This window comes from Podarcis vaucheri (genome assembly GCF_965113315.1).
Source record: "Podarcis vaucheri genome assembly, chromosome: 13".
Taxonomy (NCBI): domain Eukaryota; kingdom Metazoa; phylum Chordata; class Lepidosauria; order Squamata; family Lacertidae; genus Podarcis; species Podarcis vaucheri.
Window position 1 is genome coordinate 46788898 of NC_138751.1, and position 25292 is coordinate 46814189.

Below are 25292 nucleotides of genomic sequence, written 5' to 3' on the forward strand. Positions count from 1 at the left end.
ATCCTAGGGATATTGGCTACTCCTACTCACTTGGTGCAAAGTGTCATGTAAAAAGGGAAAAGGCACATTCTCCAACAGCTGGCATTTACCATGTTTGTGCAAAACTAGATTATGAACTCTAGCCTTGTTTTCTGTATCTGAGTGATAGCAAATTAAAACAGGAGAACTTTAAACGTTGAGACAAACAAGATTAGCACCCTATCCCTTCAACAGCTTAGCAACATCCTTACCCAAACCCGAGTTGCCAATGAACTGCTCTGGGATTTTAGTTGCTGACCACAATACCAGTGAAGATTGTGGAGTACATTTATGAAGAAACAGAAATGAAATTGTTGCTCATGCTCTTGCTAGCGTAACTACCCCAGAGAGTAGCTAGAAGACACAGCTGCAAGCATGCAAGCAATTAGGACTGCAGTCTCTGGGACATGGGCAGCCCAACCGTGGCTTGCTTGCTCAGGTTTGAGAACAGGACAGCCACCTTCCTCACCTTCGCTCGCTTCTTGCACAAGAGGGCAACAATGCTTAGATACCCAGCAGCAGCAGCATATCCAAGAGATGTTAGGCCACTTTCCGAAGAGGCGTCAACATTTGCTCCAAATTCCAACAGCAAAGCTACCATCTCCGTGTAACCAAGGTGAGACTGGACGCATAAAATTGGGGCATTGTTTAGAACTTCAGTTCTGTAATTGATGTTGGCGCCTCCTAAGATCAGTAGCCGACTGACCTGAACAGAAAGAAATGGGAACGGATGAGATCAGCACTCTCTAAACGAGCCAATTTTCTCAATTAAAAACGGAGCGCAAGAGTTTCGTGTACTAGAGATTAGCAGCTTCCCTCCCCTGCCACAAGCTTGATTTGTCTAGCAATTCTTAACCAAAGCAGAGAATACACAGGAAAATGTTAGTTTTTTCCATAAGAGTTCTAAATTTGCTACTGCCGTCTCCGCTCCCCACATTCCGCTGTCCTCTGGCACTAACAAGGGGGTAGACGTTTCTTCCTCTCTCTCTCTTTCTACTTCCCCTGCCCTCTTTCCAGCACCTTGAATGTTGCAAAATCTTTTTTTCTGGTGTGGGAGAGAGAAAGAGAGCTTCCTTCTTGTCTGTCATCAGTAGTACAGAAGCAAGGTAAGTTGGCTAAATTTCAATCCAAATAAAAATTTGGTGATCGTTATGCTCCTTTTTCCTTTTAAGGCAGGCATTACAAGTCACCAGAGTCTTACCAAACTCATTGACATTCTATGGTGGGCAAGGTTATTTCAATTAACAGAACAATTTCTTACTTTCTGGAACTTCCAGTAATGCTCTGATGTTGCCTCCCTAAGCACACACTCTCCAGAGATCACCACTGAATGTGCTTTCCAATGCACTAGTGTGTTTCTGTGTACCTTGATGCTATTTCTGACTGGGAGGAATTGTTCTCAAAGCTGTGACTCAAGCTGAGATGCAGTAGGCGCTCTTTTTTGAGGTTAAGGAGTTCTGGTGTTGCTTTGCAGCAGGCATGACGAAATCAATCAGATGCAGACAGAGTGCAGAATTACCTGCCCTCTGAGGATAGCGATTAGAAGGAAGCACGTTCAGATCCTCAATTATTTTATTTACGTTTACAACTCATTTTTGATTAGCTCAGATGTCACTAGTGTGCCCCAGCACACTGTTTGGAAATTACTGGGTTAGAGTCAGATTTTTGATGGTTGTAGCAGGGAAAAGGATGAAAACATCTATCTATGGATCTAGAAGGAATTTTGATATTAAGATTCATATTAAGTTCCTTTAACCTACGACATTACAATCTAAGTACTAATATTTTGTTTTACTACCTCTTTTAATGTATGGTGCCAATAATTACTGTATATTTCCATGTATAAGACTAGGTTTTTTTCCTTTAAAAAATGAAAAACATGAGGGGGCGTCTTATACACAGGGCCATCTCTCTCTCCCCCATTTTCTTAAATCTAAGTCCCCCAAAATATACATGGGGGCGTCTTATAGACGAAAAAATACGGTATTCCTTAATTTTTTAAAAACGTGTTTGAATGCTATTTTACGAACAATACTTGCATTTCAAATTTTAGAGTGCTACAGAAATGTTCTAAAGCAAAACAAAAAACCCAATCTGCCTTGATATCTACCAGGCAAGAGTCAACCAGATGCGTCCCAAAAGCCCATATTCAAGGAAAACCTGTTTTCTGTCCCAAACACCTGGTACCTGGAAGTATGCTGCCTTATAACTCCAAGCCTTTTTAGAATAGACGTTACATTTTCTCTGCATTTTAAATATTATTTGGAAATAAAATGAAAGCTGAAAAGAGGAGGCAGTGATAGAAAGAGAAGTCGAAATTCTTACAGAATGGGAAGAATGGAGAAAGACAATTTTATGAGGATGCCCAAGGGGTTGTACAGATGTGAAGAAGGGTCAAAGTTGACCAAAGGTGGAATTAGATGTGACATTACATCAATTAACATGCACATTATAAAAGATGTAAACAACAGCTGTAGCCCCACCCCACCATGAGAAGGAAGAAATACTTAATACTTTCCCTTGCCTGCCATAGTTTCAATAAAAATTATTCCCCTCTCGTACCTTTATGTTAGGGGTGTACAAATTCCGGAGAGAGGCCAGCGCCATGGAAAGACCTTCTGAGCTGTAGGAAATCCAAAGCCCTTGGAGAATTGAGGAGGAAACCCCAACTTTTTTACTCAGTCCCTGCAAAAGACACACTTTAAATTTGATAATCCAAGGTACTGGTTTTATTTTACACATCACTAACACACGGCTCATTTAACCCCAATTGATTAGCAAGGATTCCCTGTCAACTTTACAAAAATATTGTATTCTAAAGAGAAAGTAGGAGTGTTGGAGAGGACGCAACTCCAAGGATTAAATCCTACTACTCGGTGCAAGTTACATCAGAGCACCAAAGAGTTACACTTTTGTAAATGCTCTGAAGTCTACCACATTTCAAATAACAACCCCAACCTCCAACCAGATCACATGAGTAGGAACTCTTGGGTACAAGGTGCAGCATTCCATCATGAAAGGGAGAGAAGTGATGTAATCCCTTTGCACTACATCTAGTGGGCTGTATACTACAAGTACTAGCAAAAAGACACAACAAAAAATAGAAGAATCAAAGAAAGAGGTGAGCCAGTGCTGAATAAAGAACATTTATTCTAAAAGAATCAATATCATAAATAGCCTAACTTTTTTTGAAAAAGGCAATGCAATCTAATACTCCTTTTCCCCCCAAGGATTCTTTTAGGAACCTTTCTTGGGAAGGTCACCCAAGCTCTTGTCTACAGCCCCCTCCATAAATAAAACTTGCACACTGTAAGTCATATTCCTTGGGACAGTATGTCAAGACATGGGGCTTACAATTAACAGCGACTGTTCCTAAGGTGCTCTTAGCAAGTTGGTTGCAGCACTGAGCAATCTTTTGACTCAGAAAATGGAAAATCCTTAACTAGACTAGAACATAAGGTAAAGGTAAAGGTACCCCTGCCCGTACGGGCCAGTCGTGTCCGACTCTAGGGTTGTGCGCCCATCTCACTTAAGAGGCCGGGGGCCAGCGCTGTCCGGAGACACTTCCAGGTCACGTGGCCAGCGTGACGAAGCTGCTCTGGCGGGCCGGCACCAGCGCAGCACACGGAAACACCGTTTACCTTCCCGCTATAAAGCGGTACCTATTTATCTACTTGCACTTAAGAGTGCTTTTGAACTGCTAGGTGGGCAGGAGCTGGGACCGAAAGACGGGAGCTCACCCCGCCGCGGGGATTCAAACCACCGACCATGCGATCGGCAAGTCCTAGGCACTGAGGTTTTACCCACAGCGCCACCCGCGTCCCTAGACTAGAACATACTCTACTTTATATTACTACTTAATACTTCTCATACAGAAATTGAGAGTGCTAATGAGACCTCTAATAATTAATTACTTCTCAAACATTCCTTAGTGTTCAGGGATTTAAAGCTACTCATGCCAAAGGGCTTTCACTTCCGATCAAAGGAATTCATTTCCGATCAATAGGCCATGTTTGGTATGAGAAGAATGGAATAATGATAAAGATCTAGGGAGGGTGGAGATCACTAACTAGCAGTTCCAGGCCAAATTCAGTTCCCTTTGGGGGCACCAATATCTTCCTCCTGCCAGCTGCTTACCCTAAGATCTAAGGAAGAGAGAGACCTTCTCTCTTATTTCCCCTCTCTCTCCCAAAACTGGAAAGAAAAGGTTGAAGAGGTCCATGAAACTGAATGAAGAATCTTTCTTTCTCCTCCTCTTCCTCACCCTTGGTCACCTTCTGCTGAATCAGCTGTCTGGTAGCAGCAGAAAATCATGGACGGCTGTTGTGAGACAGCGTCCTCACATAACTTATTCCTCCTGTTTTGAGGATACCTGAGGACAGGGCCTTGGCCTTCACCACAATTTGTGGCTGGCCAGGCTAGGTCCTAGTGAGGATCTCAGAAACTTAACATTCTTCATGTACTCTGAAAACACCAGTACCACACCATTCAAATCCAAAGTGAAGATATCACTGCACAATTTTTTGCTACCTTAAAGATGTGTGCTTTGAGAATATGATGGCCCAGCTCAATAGTCTGCTGTCTGTTGAGTTTTCCTTCTTGACGGGAAAACCAGAAGGCGAGCAATGTATGGCCACTCCTGGGCAAAAGAGAAAAGAAGAAACATGGAGGAAGTTAGAATTCTAACTCCAATGTATCTTTTGACAGTTAGCACTCAGATTGTGAAATGAAGGAGATAAACCTTTTATCCCTCCTCCTCATAACCCTTGTTAGTTGTACTCTGATGCACATCAGGACCACGTTGTCCTTAATTGTTCATCAGCTTTGATCAAACCTTTGCTGAACTAATAGATAGCACTGTAGCTCATTCCTCTCTCTAGGAGAACTAACATAGAGGAAAGATATTAGAAGCAAAGATCTTTCAAAGTTTGAGGTGACCCCTTCTTGTAGGAAGCTACACTTAATGATGGATTCTATTCTGAGTGAGTACTTTTAATAGAACAGCAGGATATAAACAGACTAATAATAATAATAATAATAATTCTTACCCACTGCTGTGGGCAATACCTATTTTCTGGAGCTGGAAGCAGTAGCGGCTTATTTCTGCATGTACCCTATTGAAGAAGGGGAACTTAGTGACTATAAAATCCATCTAGTTCACCCCTTTGAAGAGCTCAACCAATGAAATCAAGGCAAGTGCCACAAGAATCTATTTTTAAGATAGCAAACAGAATCAATCAACCACTACTACTCATGCTTCCAGGCTGGGACTTGCGTTTAAAGCTGCAGTGACTGGCTATTATTTATTTATTTATTTATTTATTTATTATTATTATTAAAATTTCTATACCACCCTTCATCTGAGGATCACAGGGCAGCTTACGGTATGCCTTTTTAACGTTACAATTTTTGGCTACCTGCAATCAAAAAAGTCTCATAATTTAATATTTCTGTTAAGATTATCAGAGATTATATGGTTAAATAACAATAATCCTTGTAAATCATAATCATAAGGCTTTTAATATAGGCTGACAAACGTGATGCAAAAGGAAAAAAGCAATGGAAGAGAAAAGCAAGCATTGCAGCAGCTGTTGTTTCAATAGCCAGTGAATGGGGCCAGGTTGCTCTTATACTTGTCACAAAGTTCTTCCAGTGAGGCTGGGTGGAGTCTCCCAGGTGCCCTTGGAGTTGTCGATGGTGGTAAAAGGCCAGGGAATGCTTCCCTTTGTTTCTGCAGTCATAAGAGGAGGTGGAGGTTGAAGCAGAGCATTTTTCTTTTCTTGCAAGGGGAGAGGAAGCAAACTTATGAATCTATCTTATTGATAGAACTTTAAAGATACTTCACTACGGAGGAGTCATGTCCACTTCAGATGTGGCTGAGACCATGGTAGTGTTGGGAAGAAGCTTGTCCAGTAAACTGGTTTGAACTGAGGTGAATGCAGGCACAAAAACCATGCAGATGTCCCATTCAAGGTCAGGAACCACTGGACAGCAAAGGCAGTCACAGACAGGACTTTCAGCACCCTGGACAGATCATAGATGACTTGTTCAGACAAGTGCTTAGTCCCTATGGAGCCCTTATATACCCCCTGTGCCTGACTATTCCCCAACCCGCCCCCAAAGCTCTGTTCCTTTGCTGAGGAGTTCTGACCCTTGGACATGCAGTTCTCTGGCCCAGAGCCTTGCACTCCATTGCCTTTCTGCTATTTCTCAGTAGACACCTTGCTGCCTTAGCAAGTGGGTTCTGTAGAGAATGAAGTCACTAATAACAAGTGGAATCCAGCTCAGGGGCAGCAGTTTTGGGATGGCTGCAAAAGATGGTTTTATTAATGCAACCTAAAATCATATTCAGGGTTTTTTTGCAGCTGAAAACTCACTGCTGACTCCTATTTGGCTTACGATTGACTACAGTCTCCAGATCCCTTTCACATCTACTACTGTCAAGCCAGGTGGCCCCCATCTTATACCTGTGCATTCAATTAGTTATGTTGTTTTGGCTAAATGCATAACTTTGCATTTGTCTATGTTGATTTCATTTTGCCAGTTTTGGCCCAGTTTCCCATTCTATTGAGGTCATTTTGAATTCTGTTCCTGTCTTTCAAAGTGTTAGCTTCCCCCTACAAGTTTTCTTCCATCTGTAAAGCCCTCCAGATCTACGTACAACTGATCTCAAGACAATAAATATTTAGCTCTACCATTTTTTCAAGATGGTTCTTGAGCTTTCAAGATTTTAAGAACAGGGTATTTTAAGAACCTTCTAGCTTTGTTCAAGCTCCTGAAGGAGCTTTATATTCTGAAACATTTTGAGCTACAATAAAGAGTTGTGCATGAGTGAATAACAGAGCCTGTTCCCCTTTTTGTTCTGTAAAGATTGCAACATCAAAATGTACATAAAACTCTTTGACTCTGCTTAATCATTATTAAGCAGAGTCAAAGTAAATTCTAACATCAAGTTAAATGTGGAGGTATTGACTCAAAAATAAATACAACGAATAATCACTAAGGATCTTGGCACGTGATCATTTTCCTTAGCCACATCCAAAGAAACACAAAGGTGTATGCCCTCAAAGATCACCAACCTGTTAATGCTCTTTCACAGACTTTCATACATAATAGAGAAAGTGATCAGATAATGATTAACTTAGTGTTGTTGTTGTTGTTGTTGCTATTTACTGAATATAGATACCACTCTTCAAAGACCTACATTGACTCCCAGTATGTTTCCGAGCACAATTCAAAGTGTTGGCGCTGACCTTTAAAGCCCTAAACGGCCTCGGCCCAGTATACCTGAAGGAGCATCTCCACCTCAGTCGTTCTGCCCGGACATCGAGGTCCAGTGCCGAGGGCCTTCTGGTGGTTCCCTCACTGCGGGAAGCAAAGTTACAGGGAACCAGGCAGAGGGCCTCCTCGGTAGTGGCACCCACCCTGTGGAATGCCCTCCCATCAGATAATAATAAATAATAATAATAATAATAATAATAATTTATTTATATCCCACCCTCCCCAGACAGAGCGGGGCTCAGGGTGGCTAACACCGGTAAAATTACAATAAAAACATAGGGGGGGGGGACCAATTTAAAATACAGGTTAAAATACAATTTAAAATGCAGCTTCATTTTAATAGTAGCCCATAGATTAAAACCATAAGGGAAGGGAAACATAAACACCAGGGGGAACAGCTCTGTCTTGCAGGCCCTGCGGAAAGATGACCAGTCCCGCGGGGCCCTAGTCTCTTGTGACAGAAGGTTTCACCAAGTCAGGGCCAGTACTGAAAAGGCCTTGGCCCTAGTTGAGACGTCAAAGAAATAAACAACTATCTGATGTTAGAAGATATCAGTTTTTAATGACTGATGTTTCAATGTACCGTATTTTTCGCTCTATAACACGCACCCGACCATAACACGCACATAGTTTTTAGAGGAGGAAAATCCGTAGGCATGCCACCCGTAGGCATTTCCTCCATAACACACACAGACATTTCCCCTTACTTTCTAGGAGGAAAAAAGTGAGTGTTATGGTGCAAAAAATACGGTATTTTTAATCTCTTGTTGGAAGCCACCCAGAGTGGCTGGAGAAACCCAGCCAGATGAGTGGGGTATAAGTAATAAATTGTTGTTGTTGTTGTTGCTGCTGCTGCTGCTGCTGTGGTTGTTGTTGTTGTTGTTACTACTACTACTACTACTCTATACCGGCAGGTCTCAGGGCGGTTCACAGAATAAAATCAGATTATAAAACCACAAAATACATAATCAAAATGAAAACAACATCAACCCAATAACACACCCACCCGGTTGGTTCTCTTCCTATTGTAAATGGATCATCTTTTTTAGCCGCATCTCAATAACACTACACAGTGGTATATTAATGAAAAATGAAGTGATCTCGTATCTGTCTTCTCCTGTCACAAGGTGATGGGTTACTTACCTAGGGTCACAGAGGAACTTGGTTTTTTCTCCTTCTTCTCTCCAGATCAGCCACTCTCGAAAAGATGGATGGACAAACATTCGGGTCATATCTCTGCGCTTGATAAGGAACATGGAGAGGTTCTCCATCCTTTGCTGAAAGTCCTCCCATTCCAAGGAACCTTCAATGCTTCCTGCATTGATGGCCTGGAAAATATGCTCATCGGTCAAGGGGTGCAGAGATGCCACAGCCACGTTTAAGAGTGGCATCACCCGGTCAAAGGAAGACTGTGTTGGAAACTTCATATTGCACTGAAGCAGGTACACCTCCGAAAGGGAGACGGGGACTACCTTATAGCTAGAGCTTTTTAACACCAAATAGCCCTTCTCTATTAGATCAAATGTGAGCTTAAGGTACAAATAGGATCCTTGACTCAGGGTTTTGAGATGAGAACTAAGTTTGCCAAAGGTTGTATTGTCCATTTTGCCATTAAGAGAGATGTTATTCTGTATTTCAGAGCTGCTATGTATTCGGTGTAGGATGTAGGCTTGGAGATCCTGATCTATAGCTTCATTCTCTTCCAGTCTGTCCAGGAATATCCTATGGAAGGGTAATAACTTAATTATTTCCTATAAGAAAAAAAAGAATAAAGTAAATAATGGAGAAGTTAAAAATGGGAGAAATACAATCAGTCTCCCACTGGAAGTATAAATATTGGCACACATAGTTATGAGTTATAGGCCAAACATGCTGTCATACTGGCTCCAAATGAGGTTACACCGCTTGTTAAACCTGGGTGGTACAGTTAAACTGACTTTGAAATAAACACAAAGCTAAATTTCCAAACTGCCTTTCAAAACCACAACCAAGAGAGCAAAGGGACAACGGAATCAACAGTTTCTACAGATTTGTTTCTGGTCTGTTATTGCCCTTTATATACTGACCTAGGGTGCTTCTACACTAGCAGTTTAGTGTGAAACTGCCATGTTTTGTTCATTCACTTTTTTATGGGGCACCCATGTCATGGCATCATTATCATTCTGTATTTTCATCATGGTTCATCAGTCTTCTTTTCAGAAGCCAGAAGTCTGATTCCCCCGCAGAAGAGCCCAAGAGAAGCATGATCTCCAAAGGTGTAGATGTCTTTAGTGCTACTCTTCCATCTTTTTAAAAGAACAGGATTTTGATGTGCACAGCAATGGATAGAAAAGAGAATCCCCCTCAGGGAGGGAGGATGGGATATAAATTTAAATAGTAATAATAAATAAAAATGGGCTTTCTCCTTGGAATGAGGCTGGAATCAGCACTTTTAAAGTAAAGATGGAACAACACACTGGGTGGAATCCAAGGTATGGGAACCACAGTGAAAGGCATGATTAGAAGTAGCAGTAGAGTTGTGCTTATGTTTTCCACCTGTTTTTCTGCCATAACAATGTGAGAACCTTGGCTGGAAGGAAAGGTGTCAAGTGTTCAGCGCTATTCTAAGCCAGTGTTAGAATCAAGTAATAAATGTTTTTGTTTCTCAAGGTTTGAAGATTACAGGTGGTTCTCACTGAGAAAACTGTATTCCCCTAAGTTACACATTCCATTTCCAAGTCCAGTGCTCCAGCACTTTTTAAAAACTCAAGCAGATGTTCTAGCAATGTGTTCTATTAATATTTTATGCCCCTGATAGCCATATGAAGGTATTTTATCCTCCTTTGTACTTTAACTCTTCTATCACCTTTCCCATCATATTTACGCATGTTATGTTGTCTATAAATATTCACACCACTATAAATTTACTAGTCTCAAAGGTGACAAGTGCACTTTCGTTAAAAACTAATTTTTAAAAAATGAAGAGGGGGAAAAATCTGCTGCTGCTGCTGCTGAAAAAGTCCATTTTTTAAAGAAGTCAAACCATTCATCAGTAAACCAGCAGGTGGGTAGATGTACTTTCATTATCCAAATGTAGCAGCTGCAAATGACTGACTGCCATTATTGTTTTGGTCTTGGGAACAATTCAGAGAATCATAGGATTAACCACAATGTCGGGGGGGGGGGTTACTTCTTTTTAATATATCAATCTTCTCCATTGCATTCAATGTACTCTTGAAAGCTGGAGGAGTTTCAAAAGCAGTTCATGTAGAGGCACAATGAGAAAAGACCGGAAGTCCAGCTGGGTGCACCTAACTGTGGCCTTGCCTTCTTAAAATACTGGTTGGAAACATCGTCTTCCTTTGAACTGTAACAATTTTTATTTCCTAAGAAGTCAACGTTTCAGCTTTAGTAAGTGAACTAATTCTATTTGCAGCTGTAGACAATGAAGGTGGCTGCCTATTTTCTCTTTTAGTTAGAAATTGTCAGGGTAATATTAAACAAGACAGCTACCTTAATACCATAAGGTTGCAGTGGTTAATAAACATTTGTGCGTCCCAAATTTCCTCCCAACCAGTGCATATGCCTTGCAAACTGTGCATGAATCATCTGCTTCCAAACAGATAGCCCCATCACAGCAGAGGCCACGTAAGGTGTCTGCTCCCATTCAGAGAAAAGCAATTATCAGAACAGAACAGTAGAAAAAGTGGAAAAACTAGTCCCCAACCTACCTGTAGACTTGTTCTGACTGTCACAATCAGCTTCAGCCAGGATGGAAATTTCCCTATCATTTTGCTGAGGAATGATACTATTGTATCCCCGTAGTCAGGTTTGTGAAATTCAGCTTCATTTAACCCATCAATTAATATGATGAAATCTTCATCGGGGATCTTTCGTTCTGAGAGTTTGGGAATAGGGAGGTGGGAGAAAGATATGGACAGAAAGGTTCAGCTTGTGCTTTTGAAATGAAGCCGCAGTCGTGCGTTGCTATCAAGGTAAACTCATGCTTTTCACTACCTTTATGAAGGCTTTCCAAGGGCTCCAGAACTCCTCTCCGGAAAGAAGCTAAGGGATCCTGAACACAGGACCGCAAGCTGAGCATGCTCTGTAGATGGGGCTCCCGTAACAGCTGCTCTCTGTAGGCAGCGAACTGTGGGGAGCGGCAGAGCAAGGCTGCCACGTTGTGTACAAATTCTGGCACAAGGCAGGTGTAGGCATTATCAGCCTGGCAGTAGTGGTACGCAACAACCTGCAAAAGGGGAAACAAACATCAGTTTCTCAGCGGACAGACGTTAAAAAATAGCCACATTTGCTTGCTAGTTTCTCTCAGTCTAACAAGGAGGAGGAGCCTGTGCTAAAAGTCTTTGACATGAGGGGCAGAATGACTAGGTTCACACCTAGACCATATATTTAGAGTACTTTAATGGTCATGGCTTCCCCCATAGGATCTGAGGAACTGTACTTTATTAAGGGTACTTGTAACTCGGGTTGGGGGGTCTCCTAACTCTTCAGTGTCCTTTACAAGGACTGCAGGAAACTGCTTCCCCCATCCTTGAGCAAGGTGCCCCTTTTTTTACAGGCATTACCTGCAGGTGGGACTTCTCCCACATTCTACTAATGCTTGCAAAAGGAAACTTTCTTTCTCCCCTCCCCATCACACGATAGGTGCAGTTTGCACGTGTGGTGGAATAAGTCTCTCTCGCACTTGAGACCTGTAAAAACTGGGAATGTTTGCACTGGCTATGGGAGTCTTTTCCCAGTAAGGAATACATGTGCACAGCCAAACTGAGCAGGCTTTAGTTCCCCCCACTAAACCCTGCTTTGGCTGAAAACACCTGTTCACGCAGCCAAGGCAGAGTTGAACTCTGTCCTCCTGTCCATGAGTTGGCATCAGTTAGCTGATGTCAGTTAAGTGACAAGTGGTTATAGTAAATGCCCTTGCAGGCCAAATTGGAACACCTGGTGAACCAAGGTCTGCTTGAGGGCTGGAGGTTTGCCACCTTGGGTCTATCTGTTGGATCAGTGTTTCCCAAACTTGTGTCTCCAACTGGTTTTGGACTACAACTCCCATCATCCCTAGCTAGCAGGACCAATGGTTAGGGATGATGGGAACTGTAGTCCAAAAAATAGCTGGATAGTCAAGTTTGGGAAACACTGGGTTAGATAATGGTTTGATGCAGTTGTGTATTTTTAACTCTTTCCCCTCCCACAAAACCAAACAGTGGTCATTTAACTTAGCAATACTTCCACACAGTGACTTCATTGTTCAGAACAAACCAGCCAACCACCAAAGAAAGGGAGCATTTGTGAGTATCTTCATAGTATCACATTGCAGGAAAGACTTCCCACTCAACACTGGTGAAGGAATAACCCCAAGAGGTGGAAGAGATCTTCTGACATTAGTTGAACTTCTGTGCAAGCAGAAGGAATATTTTTTGGAATTTTAGCATGGCCATAGCGTAATAAAGGGACACGGGTGGCGCTGTGGGTTAAACCACAGAGCCTAGGACTTGCCGATCAGAAGGTCGGCAGTTCGAATCCCCGCAATGGGGTGAGCTCCCGTTGCTCGGTCCCTGCTCCTGCCCACCTAGCAGTTCGAAATCACGTCAAAGTGCAAGTAGATAAATTGGTACCGCTCCGGCGGGAAGGTAAACAGCGTTTCTGTGCGCTGCTCTGGTCCACCAGAAGCAGCTTAGTCATGCTGGCCACATGCCCCAGAAGCTGTACACCGGCTCCCTCGGCCAATAAAGCGAGATGAGCGCCACAACTCCAGAGTTGGCCACGACTGGACCTAATGGTCAGGGGCCCCTTTACCTTTACCTTATAGTGTAATAAATAGTTGTTAAGTATCTGTAGCAGGACTTACACTATTCCTTTCCCTTGGCTTGCTTCATCCATATGAAAGAAAAACAGAATGAAAAGTTTGGGTGGGGAAGTAATACCTGGGCAGCAAGCCTCCTCATAGCCTCCTCCTGACGTCTGCGCATTTCTGGGGTTCCAGGGCAGCTTCCACTTGTGATAGAAGAGTGAGCAGAAGGTGGTTGAGTGAGGGGGAGCTCTCTGTTTGCATCAACATCTGCAATGCAGAAAAGGCGGAAAGATGGACTTAGACTGGAAAGAGTGAGAAGCAAGCAAATCACATCTATGCACCCTAGAAGGACAGCTCGATTTCCCTTACACAAGCCAACATTTGTAAACAGCAGGTCATGGAAAAACAGGAGTCAAATAAAGGAATATAGGAGTGGGCAGCTGGACATTAAGGCAATGCAGCCAAAATGGCACCATATAAAACTAGAATAGCCTACAGTCCCCAGAATGAAATTACCACAGTACCTCTCCACCATCAATAAAAGCATTTTTCTATTAGGCTTTTTATGTCACCCTGAAGGTTCTTGATGCATAAGTACTACCAAACCTATTCAAAGCTTTGTACATTAAATAAACCCAAGCTGACATATATTCCTGGCCACTAAAAATAGCTTTCCAAAGCATCCTCTGGCTTGAACTCAGTATGATTTCCAGAGGAAGAAGTCTTAATTGTGGAGAAGTCACTAAGAACTCTTTGTATCTGTCCTCATTGTAAAGATTGGCACCCAAATGTTTCAGTATATAGGCAGATAGCTGCCAGCACTCTTATCTGAGCAGTAGTAAGTGGAAAGACAAGTCTAGATTCAATGGAAATAAAAGCTGAATTTATAGCAATTCCAAGCTGTTATAGTATATGACTGGAAAATGAATAGTTCAGGATCCCTATAATTTCTCACACCTACAAATGCAAGGAACTGTCCCAACCTGCTTGCGTACAGGATATAGGAGCACATCTCCATTAGATAATATGTTACCTATATAAGCACACAACATATTCATCCAGTTAGTACATCTCTTCACTTACGTTTTGGGGATGCATGGGGGCTGTCAGAAGCAATCTGCCTCATCCGTGTGCCATGGCAGCTCAGCGCAACCAGTCTGGAGATGATTGCTGTCTTGCCAAAGCCTATATTTCCAACGATCACCACACCTCTGTTCACACTGGCATCAGCACTCTGCAACTGTACATCTATCTCTTGGAACACCCAGTCCCGGCCAACGAAAACAGATTCTGTGGTAATGCTGGGCACCTCAAAAAGCAGCGGTTTCAGAGAGATGTCAGGAGGTCTGTAAGGTGCAAAGCGTACTGCAAAGGGGGGGAAAACACGTGTACAATTCAGTAACTATAATTAGTTATGGTTAAGGAAGCACCGAGTGCCACCTTCTAGTCCTGAACAGTGATGAGCTTTTCAAGGGATCCATTTGAACTTAGGTATCATTGGCTACTATAGCAGTGCTCTATTCAAATACAGAGAAGTTGGGAAATTTCAGAAAAGGCGGAAGGAAATGTAATTCAATGGGAAGGGATTTTTTGGGGGGTGGGGTCCCCAACAGCCTCATACCACCTTCACTTTTTGAATGCTGACTATAAAAAATAGGGGTGGACAGATTTTCCTTCCTCTGTTTTGGATATTCTGCTCTGTCTTTCAATAATTATGGAGCTTTAAACTGTTTTTAAGATTCTGTTACTATGGAAGGACATTGCAGATACAAAGGGCTTCCTGCCCCCGCCCACCACTACACATACATTTGAAAAGGTTTCTCTCTCTGCCGCTTTTTAAAATATATAAAGTAATCTTTCTTAATATACAGTCTTTTTTTGCCATAGCTGGGAAATCCCCCAGTACGTATAAGCTCTCATACTGTATGTGGATAGCACCATTTATACTGTCCTATTAGTGGCCAAAAAGGTGGTAAATATTTTATATTTAAATCTTACTACTTTAAAGCGGGATTTCCCAAACTTGGGTCTTCAGCTGGTTTTTTGTTTGTTTGTTTTGTTTTTTGGTGTTTATTTTTTGGACTGCAACTCCCATCGTCCCTAGCCAGCAGGTCAGGAATGATGGGAATTGTAGTCCAAAAACAAATAGCGACCCAAGTTTGGGAAACCCTGCTTTAAAGCAACTCCAATTATGTTTTGGATAGCTCGGGATAACTTACTGTAGCACAGCCAGAGATAGCCCAGACTACACTAGGCTCCTTCTCAGAATGTGGACACTTTCAGTAGGCATCTGTACTAGGGTGGTAGCTGCTAAAGACCCCGGGATATGTCACAGCTGCACACACATAATGCTTACCTCTTAGGTCCTGTTGTGTGCGAGCACCAGCCATACTCTGGCGAGGCATCCGCAGAGATGTTCGTAGGGGAGCATGCCTCTGTTCATCTAGATAAGCTAGATCTTCTAAATGGGCTGAGCTTGTGGCTGCCAATGAATAGAATGCTTGATGAGACACACTTTTGGGATTGGTATTAAGACATTATAGTAAATATACAGCACTCGTCATTCAATACATATTGAAGGCTGACGGGAAAAGGCACCATATTCAAAAGTGTAGTGTTTCGTCTTCAAGAGGAAGAATCAGAGGCATACCGAAAGTGCGCTGGAGATTCTTCTTCCTTAATCTGCGGTTTGAACTTTCATATATGCCAGGCCCACAAACGTGGGCATGCTTTGCCCAAAACTGTTGGGTGGGCCATCCTCCAGGGCCTGGCAGGTTTAATTTGGCCTACAGGTTGGAGGGTCTGCACCCCTGGTGTATAGCATCTGAGCTGTGCTCATTGGATCAAAGCAAATAATTCATGCTCTTTAACACAGGACCAAAGAAAAGTCAACAAAAACTCTTCATCAGATATGTTGGTCATGCTTATTAGAATGTTAATATCTATTAATTTAGAAAAAAGGTAGAAATGTAAACCTGCAGTTTTCTAAAGACTGGAGAGAAAGATTCCTTAAATTAATTATATTAACTTCCCTAAGCAATCTTTGGCCCTAGATTGAGTAGTTCCAAGAGAATACATATCATGTCAGGTACTATATCTAGAGTTCATACAGAGTTGGACCTTCCCTTCCTGGGATTTGTTTATGAGTATATTGGAGCCTGAAACCTTGCGGTAAATAGATTCCCAGCTCTCTCACTGACCCTTTTGCAGTTTGATGAGGCAAACACTTCATTGCCATGAATACTTCCATCCAGCTATAAAATGCCTTCATGTCACCTAATGGTAGGTGTATGCAGTACCTGAAAATAGATGCATTTCAACCCTGATAACTAGGTGTAGGCAGCTCTTTGTTCATAAGGCTAAAATATATGTTACAGAGAAACCACAGGTCAAAAATACCTTCTCACTCATAAACCATAGCCTGGAGCAAGTAATTATTTCTCCACCTGGCCAACTTCAAAGGGCTGTTGTGAGAATAAAATGATATAGCAGCATACTGCAATGTACCTTTAGCCTGATTAGTTCTTTAGAAGGCTTACATAGAAAACAATGATGTTGTACACTGTAAATATTCTCAGCTGAAATTAAGGAACGCTGAATGGCTTCAGTCACTAACAATGCAAAATACTTAAGGCCCAGTGCACACAAAAATCACTCAATCGATATTTTCCTTTTACTCAGCCCACAAAGGAGAACTGCAAGAGAGGTATTCAGATTGCGTGGAACAGGAAAAAGAAAACCGGCACAGAATGCATATGTAATTTTAAGTATAATATACAACCACACAAAGCAAAAGGTGTCACTTTCATTTGCATTTTGTAAAATACTTTGAGTTTTTATTGAACGAATAAATACAATGAACAAATTGCTTAGATGCTTTTAAAATGTTGTTTTGAACACTTCCACAGTAAAAATAAATAAATGGTGAAGTATTATTTCAGCAGAAAGGTGGAGAATATATGGAGAACAGTTATGGTCAAAGGAGAGAAAAATGACCTCTTTGTCTGTTCTAAGAAGCATGTCAAAGATTTCTATAGATATGAGGCTATTTTGGGTAATGAAGATGACTGATTTATACAGCATAATTGGTGTGCATGTTGCTTTGCTGAGTTACAAGAGGCAATGTCCTTTTGCCAAAGGGATAAAATCTATAATTAGACACAATGGAGACAACAAAGGAAGGAGAGGGAAGTGGAGGCAGGCAGAGGAAAACAGGAAAAGAATATGTGCTACTTCAGTTAAAGATACTTAGGCTTAGGTACAGTAAGGTACAAGAACTAGGAGACTGGCCTTGATCACACAATGCGAAACTGGCAGCTGCTTCGCTCCTCTCTCTCCCTGCTGCTGTGCTACGAACAGCTAAGCCAGGAGCTTAGCATTACAAGCAAATCCGGGCTTGGGACTTGTCTCTCCCAAACAAACCACAAATGGCAAGCCATGAACAAAGCTTGGTTACAGATCATGGCTTGTCTGGAGTGAGACAAATTGCAAGCCCTGTTTCAGACATAACGCTAAGCCAAATCACTTAGCTCCTGATAGTGAAGGAGGCAGAGGAGTGAGGGATCAGCCAGGTGGCCAGAATTTTCTTGTTCAAGGTAAGCCAGTTTAACTCAGCATTACATGCAAACCAGGCTACTGTGTCAAAGGCTTCACAAAAAAGTAGATTTTGAGGGGGTCTTTGAAAGAAGTAAGGTGCTCTGGTAGGAAGAGAGGAAAGGTGTGCTGGAACTGTTTAAGGGAGCAGGAGATCTTCAGCCAGCTGAGGGTGGCAAAGACTGGATAAATGAAAGTTATCATGATCTAGAAATCAGTATAGCCTACAATCTTAAACCTTTTACTGTCCACCCCTCAATTATATTAGCCAATGCCTTGCAGTCTAGGGTCCATTGGAGTCTGGAGGGGGGCTGCTGAAATAAACATTTTATTTCACTGATATCATGACTTTCCCCCACGAAATCATACCATATCCAAGCCTGATCCAGAAGCAAGACTTCTGGATCATGTGTCTTCAGGTCATGCTGTCAGGTTTAGTTTCCAGGTAACACTTAATCACAAGTTATCGCAAAAGAAAAGAGAAAGTAGAGCTTGCGATGAAACTTTCCAAGAGTGAAGGAAATATAGCTTAACTAGGATTAAAGGTACTTAATGCTTCTATAAAGCCCTTGTGATATAAACTAGGGATGGGCAAACTTCCCTCAGCTCAGGTTGGAAATGAGTCACCAGCTATTTTAAATTGACTTTTAATGTACTATATCAGATTGGTTCAAAATCCCACCTATCTTTTGTCCTAAACCCTGAATATTAATTTCAGCTCTAAAACAAGTGCACCCTGCCCCAAAGGGGGATGTTTAAGACTCACAGACAAGGTGAGCAAGTCTAGTGATGCTCTCAAACTTCGAGGGGGGGGGAAGCTATGTAGCCTTTAGGCTTGTTTAACCAAGTAAGTTCTAGGACGCTTCCTATCTCAAGCAACCAATAGCATTTGCAAATAATTTTATTACAGGCTTTGCTAGCTTCCCCTAGCTCAGTGATTCCCAAACATTTCCTAGCTCAGTGATTCCCAAACCAGAAAATTGCTGGGGGTCCTGGCAGACCATTTAGTTGTCCTTTTCTGCCTGTTGTAGTAACTGTAGTGCACTAGATGCTGTATGAACTTTATCCTTTTTATCAACACACTGTGGACCACTTGTATGAAATTTGTAGACCACTGGTGGTCCGTGGACCAGTTTGGGAACCCCTACACTAGCTTATGTTTTCACCTCTCCTTTATAATGAAACAAAAGACTTTTCTCCAATGCCTCTGCGTCCAGCACTGAGACATCTGGGAAGAAATGTCCCCCACCCATGTGCAGAATTTCATTTCTCAGCTGTAGGCAAATTATGAAGTAAACAATGTTTGATGGGCACCTCTCCCAAGCACACAAGCTTAGCAAATCTGTGTCCCAAGGTAAAGGTAAAGGGACCCCTGATCATTAGGTCCAGTCGCAGACGACTCTAGGGTTGCGGCACTCATCTCGCTTTATTGGCCGAGGGAGCCGGCGTACAGCTTCCGGGTCATGTGGCCAGCATGACGAAGCCACTTCTGGCGAACCAGAGCAGCACACGGAAACGCTGTTTAGCTACCCGCCAGAGTGGTACCTATTTATCTACTTGCACTTTGACGTGCTTTCGAACTGCTAGGTGGGCAGGAGCAGGGACCGAGCAACGGGCGCTCACCCCATCACGGGGATTTGAACTGCTGACTTTCTGATCAGCAAGTCCTAGGCTCTGTGGTTTAACCCACAGCACCACCCGCTGTGGGATATTGTTTCTGCAATATCACTGATATAAACCTTTTGTGGTGCTCCAGGAACCACTTGAGGTCTGTTACAAGCACCAACCATTTTGTGTGTGGGTTCCATTTCCGGCTCCCGTGTGCATCTGCTGAATGCACATAAGCGTGCCCTGCCCCCATTGAACCCCATTACACCACCACCACCCTGATTCTACCCTCTTCCGAGTCCAAAAGGACTCACGTGTCAGCAATCATACATCAATTGGACTGTTGAGAATCCCATTCCTCCCGTGCTGCAGATGTGTGGGATTGTTCCATGTCACATGTCTGTTTACATTCCAGCACTGGTTATTGGAGTCTTGTGAGTGGAAAGGGAGATACGCAGAGAGAGAAGCCATGTTTCTCTTTGTTCTGTTACGTTTGATTTAATTTGTAATAAATTAGGCTTAGATGTTACTCCTCAAGGCTGAGTTTCTGTTTGGACTCTGCTAGTCATGTGCTCATGTCCTTGGATATGGGTCACATCAGCGTGACAAGACCGGAGTGATGAATCCCGGGCGACGCTTCATTGAGGGAGGCACCGGCCTCAGCGTTATCGCCCAACATGGATGCGCCTAAAACAGTCGCTGTCTGCATATGAAATTCTTCTAGGGAGTTACTCGTCAATTTAGGATTGGCGACTACCCAATAGAAATGTTTGACTTAGAGCTAGTAGGAAGTAAGGCAGACCCAGATTGGATTAAAGTTGTTGCTAGCAGTAGGGGAAATGACAGAAGATTAGAGTTCATAGTTTTGCAAACAGTAGCCTTGTACAGTCTTATTTTGCCTCTCCTCCGCTCCCAATTTCACTACTTGGTTCACGCAGCATCACTCTTTAGCAGCTTTTCATTAATCTCTCATTAGCACATTTAGAAATTTATGTGATTTAATTAAATATGAGGGTTAAGCTGAACAAAGAGCAAGTGACATTGTGCAAGCACTTCTGGAACTATCAGGAGTGGAGATGTTGCATTGTGTAATCCTTCAGCAAGTTTCTCATGGCCAGGGACACAACTGAGGTAGAGATAGACAGGATCCATGGGACACAAAACTAGAAGACACTGGATAACTTGAAATGTAAAGTTAGTGTGGGATGTTATTTCAGAAATAATATTTTAAACACCTGAAGCATTCACACAATTTTTTACAAGGGTGATAAAAATGTAAGTAACGAGTTTCTGGCTCACCATTAATTACAATTTACCTTAGCACTTAATGAGAATTTCTTACCTGCTACAGAGTTTGGGCGAGGCATAAGGTAGAGCGGAATGGATTGTACTGACTGGGATAAAACAGTCTCTAAGTTCCTTTCAGGGATCTTGTTCAAACTGTATGTAGAGGCCGTCATGTTTTCATCCACTCGATATAAACAAGAGTCTATGCTGGATTTTTGAGACTGCCAAGGTTTCAAGTTTCCTCCAGATCCTAATTCTTTACTGCTTTCCCCACCATACTTAGCACGATCCATATTTTCAGAATAGCTTGTCAGTGTTGCTGTAACAAACAAACACAGAACATGAATAACAAAGGAGGCAGTTAATTCAAGTGTGACTCTACAGATGAAGGCAAGGATTGCCATGGTTCAACAATGTATATTTCTTCAGCTGCCTTATAAGAGTACGAATGCAGCCGTTGCACTTTCTGGCCTGCTACCCCACTGCTGATCTGTATACTATCCACTCCTGTCTGCTGTGGGGCAAGCCTAGATTGATTTCTGGTGAGCGATGGGACCAACAGGGTTAAGGCTAGAGCAGAGAGGTGGTGTCGCAGAGCCTTCAGGCACAAATTTTAGGTGTGGTCTCTCAGTTAACAATCTGACAACCCTAACATAATTTTGCATTGCATTCAGATACCAAAAAGTGAACTGTAAATTCAAAGATTATGGAATCCAAATTGGTCCGCACAACAAAATGTTGCAGTTAAGCCACTCTCTCCCAGATATATGCCCTTCCAACCTGCAATATGGACAATTATTTGCACTTGTTCTGGATTTTGCAAAAAAAATCCTAAACGAGAAAGACCAGGATCTTTGCTGATACCTTTTGGGTTTTATTTGTTTTGTTTTCCGCAAACCTTGAAGTTCAGTCTGCTGATACCTCCCCCTTCTTCTTATGCACGAGTGTTGTCTACTGTGGCTAAGCAAGCATGTATATTTTCCCTTGACAATCAGAAAGAGAATATAAAATGACATATGGCACTATTCTGCCACATAAATGCAAGTTTTGGAATTACAGGGGAGATGAATATGCAAATATACATTTGCAGTTTGAAAAATGTAACACCACAAATTGTATTTAAGGAAACATGAAGGTCACAAAGGCCAAACTGTTAGTTGCTGGAGTTCATCATTAACCAGGAGTTTTGCTCTTACAACATAATATATACAGGAGCCCTGACTTTTCTTCTCAGCTGTTCTGTTCATCAATCTGTTCATTGCTACAGTGAACTCAAGATGACGGCTACTTCCCACTTCTCTGTCATTCTCTCACATTACCTCCAACGGGGTTAATTTAGCTATCATTCAAACAGGACACAATCACTGGGTGGAACTCAACACTGCACTAAGGCAATTTGTTCCACCAGGGCAAACATTTCAGCTTGCTAGATTAAACGATCCCCACTTTCCTGACTCCCCCAAACCAATTTTTTTTGGGGGGAAGCAGGGGAAGAGCGAGAATCCCCATTGTGCAAAGAGGAACCTTTGCACAGGGATTCTGCTGACAGGACTCATTGGTTGATTCCCAGCCATTGGCTCTGGGCTTCTGTCTATGCAGGCATTATATCACCCAGCCCTGAAATATGAAATTTGGAGTCTGTTCTCTGCAGTTTATATTTCAATCTGAGGCAAAGGAGAATTCAACACTTGCCCTCCTTCACAGCCCTCAAGCCATGTCCCTGCCACCCCCAATGCATGTGATCCTCCAAGCCTCCTCTTTTTCCATCCACTTTCTTGGCTGCTCCTGCTGCTTTGGCTGAAAAGAGGAGTGAGGAAATAAGTGATAGACCTTTCTCTCGACTCTCCATCTTCCCAGCACATTGTACCTGGTGCAGCAGGCACCAGAACTGGAGATTGGGGTGGAGGGTGAGGAGAGGCCTGAAATTGCCTCCTCTGCACTGGATCTAGCAGCCACGCACATGGGCGGCATCATGCGTTAGAAGGGAGTTTGGAAAAACATGGGTGAATGAGAGCAAGCAAGGAAGAAGTTTGTGGGGTGGAAGGGGAACAGTTGGAGGTGGGATTGGAGCCCACTGCACTGTCAAAGACATTGTGGAGTGTGCATGATGAGGTCCAATTTGGCTCGCAGCTAGCCAAGGAATAAACAAACCAATTACCTAAGCCCAATTATGAGCTTGACCAGAGGAACATCCTACACAAATCTGGTCAACTAGATTTTTCTAGATCTTCTTAGCGTATAATCACCGTATGAAATTATCTTAGCAAGCTATAAACAAGGGCAGTCCAACTTTTCATACCAAGTGGGCCGCAAGTGTACTCTGACATGGAACCCACAGGCCACACAATTTGACACTCCACCCCCCCTTTTCAAAGAGAGGCTCCGGCAGGGTCTTAGAGTTTCCCAAATCTGGGAATGCACTAACTATGCTTTGGAAGGAGGACTCTAGGACCCTACCAGAGCTTTGCTTTAGAAAGGAAGTGTGAGGGCTGGGGGGCAGGCATCCAATGCAGAAAGAATGTAGTGGTCAAGGGAGCGGTGGACCCAAACAGGCTGAAAATCTCTGCTTTATGGGTTATGAGAGAGGCAGAGAGAAACTGCAATTGAAGTGAGATAATATGCAGACTCAACATGGACCGACAAATCTAAGAACGATAAACTTAGTTTGCAACAAATTTCCTTTGAGGCTTCTATTGCTTCCATTAGTAAACTTTGTTATGAGTTTGGCTGCCTTGATTAGCGCAAATGGACCTATTGTTATACCAATGGGTAGCCAGGGACTTCCCCTCCCATGCCTTTGAAATAAAGCACCCATCAGAGTTTAGAGGAAGGACAGGATGAACACTAGAAGCAGATGGGGAGAGAGATGCTGAGGTCAAACAGATCTGGACACAGATGGAGATAGACAGGCAGACAGATGTGAGTTCATCTGCACTGGCTTCTGCTGGGGAGCTGCCTTGGGTCACCAGTTTTACTGCCTGTTTTTGAAATCTATTTCCTTTTACTATGCTTGTAAATAAAACAGATACTTCAGTGACAACTTAAGTATGTAGCGTACTTTCATTCAAAGGAAACTAAATCCCATAGTACAGTTCCCTGGATTTCTCATACTTGAGAAAGTACGGGGTGCTTAACCCTAGCGTCAGAAGTAGAGCAATGTTTCTTTCAGGAGAAACTGTGATGTGATGTGATTTAGCCAATATGTATAAAATTGCCGCAGCGCTTCTAGTAGAATCAGGGTATCCCACTAGGAGATGAAGATGACTTAAAGCAACCCTGAAGGCTGCACAGGAATAGGTGAAAGCCTTGCTTGCTCAGCAGCTAAAGGGATCAAAGCTGACCTAAAAGCCCAGCCGCACAGATCCCATCTGAGTCTGGTTAAGACATTCCACAAGATGTATGAGTATTTAATGAGCTTGGACTGGAGTACTACAGTCAGACACTGAAAATAAGCAGGCTTCATCTACCTTCTGACCTTCCAATGCAAACAAGAGCAAAAAGCTATATGAATAGCTGCTGACTAGTGAAAGTGCAACCTATTCTAATAGTGGGTTGAAGGAGATTTAGTTGTAGCCATTGGTGAGGGGGGAACCCTTAAACTTTTTCACCTTGTGTGAAAGCCTCATGTAAAGGCCTTGGTGGGATGGATCAAATCTCTTACAGTAGGATTAATTCACAAGCCGGTGGAAGCCAGGCAGTCTGAGAAGCATATCTGCCTCATATTGAGACCATGCTCAGGAAAATGGAGATGACAGAAAGAAACAGAAACTACTGGCAGTTAGCCTGAATGTCTCAACCTCTCAAGTCCAGCAAGAGATGAAGACTTCATCCCAGATGAAGACTTCAGGGCTTTTGATCAAAGGTTTAGATCAAACCACCGGACAGAGTGGGCCAGGAACCAGAGCAGGAATGACAAGAGGAAGAAAGAAAAAGGAGGATTCTCTGAGAGAAGTTGCAGTGAATTTGGAGAGACTTATGAGCCAGACCTACCAAGATGCCACTGAAGCAAAACAGATCACTGAATGAGCATTTGATTAGAATTTTCACGTGATCCTCATGGAAATGAACCAAGCAGTGAATATTTCTGCAAGAACAGACTCCTCCGGTGCAGCCTCTGGTTAAAGAAATGTGGTTCATCAAAGGAATGGTGTTGGGTGAGCACAAATCTTTCTTTTTTTCTCATTTGAAACAAATATACTACAAACTTGTTTGCTATTTTAGAATTTACTTTTGGACACACGCGGCTCTTAATCCATCTTGCACTGAAAAGGGTAACTCTAATCTGTTTTCTAGCCACACTTGTATCAACCTTTTTGCCTTTCATTATTCCAAACAAGAAATTCTAACAATTTATAATGGGGAAGTATATATTGGAATTATTTTGATAACTTTTCAACTGCAGAGAATAGAGTAAGGGTTGAGAGGTAAATGTTTTACACAGAGAAATTGACAGCTAAAACTTTTATTACTAAGGCAACAGAAAATGTTGAATATGACAAGATAGTGCTATACTAATACACATAAACCTGTCCTCTTTCCCATGTCAAAACTCCATCTTTTAAAAAGCTGGTTAAGTATTTTAATGATTGGGGGAACAGAGGAGTGACAGGACAAGTTAAGGCAATTCTAATTTCTACTTGAAAGAAGTACGAAGAGCTATGGCTCTCTTCCTCCAGCACTACATAATACACACCTTCCACATTACTTCATAAACTGT

General features: G+C 42.5%; 1 protein-coding gene across 1 annotated transcript in view; it reads right to left on the reverse strand.

Annotated features, from left to right (window-relative positions):
* Positions 1-25292, reverse strand: part of TANC2 (tetratricopeptide repeat, ankyrin repeat and coiled-coil containing 2) — a 190794-nt gene that overhangs the window by 29806 nt on the left and 135696 nt on the right. The window contains exons 9-18 of the mRNA XM_082194652.1: positions 20631-20894; positions 15444-15569; positions 14171-14452; positions 13221-13354; positions 11296-11527; positions 11010-11176; positions 8443-9050; positions 4549-4657; positions 2581-2703; positions 488-724 (exon numbers count right to left, since the gene is read on the reverse strand). Of these exons, the coding sequence (XP_082050778.1) occupies positions 488-724; positions 2581-2703; positions 4549-4657; positions 8443-9050; positions 11010-11176; positions 11296-11527; positions 13221-13354; positions 14171-14452; positions 15444-15569; positions 20631-20894 (2282 nt within the window). The remainder of the gene's footprint in view (positions 1-487; positions 725-2580; positions 2704-4548; positions 4658-8442; positions 9051-11009; positions 11177-11295; positions 11528-13220; positions 13355-14170; positions 14453-15443; positions 15570-20630; positions 20895-25292) is intronic.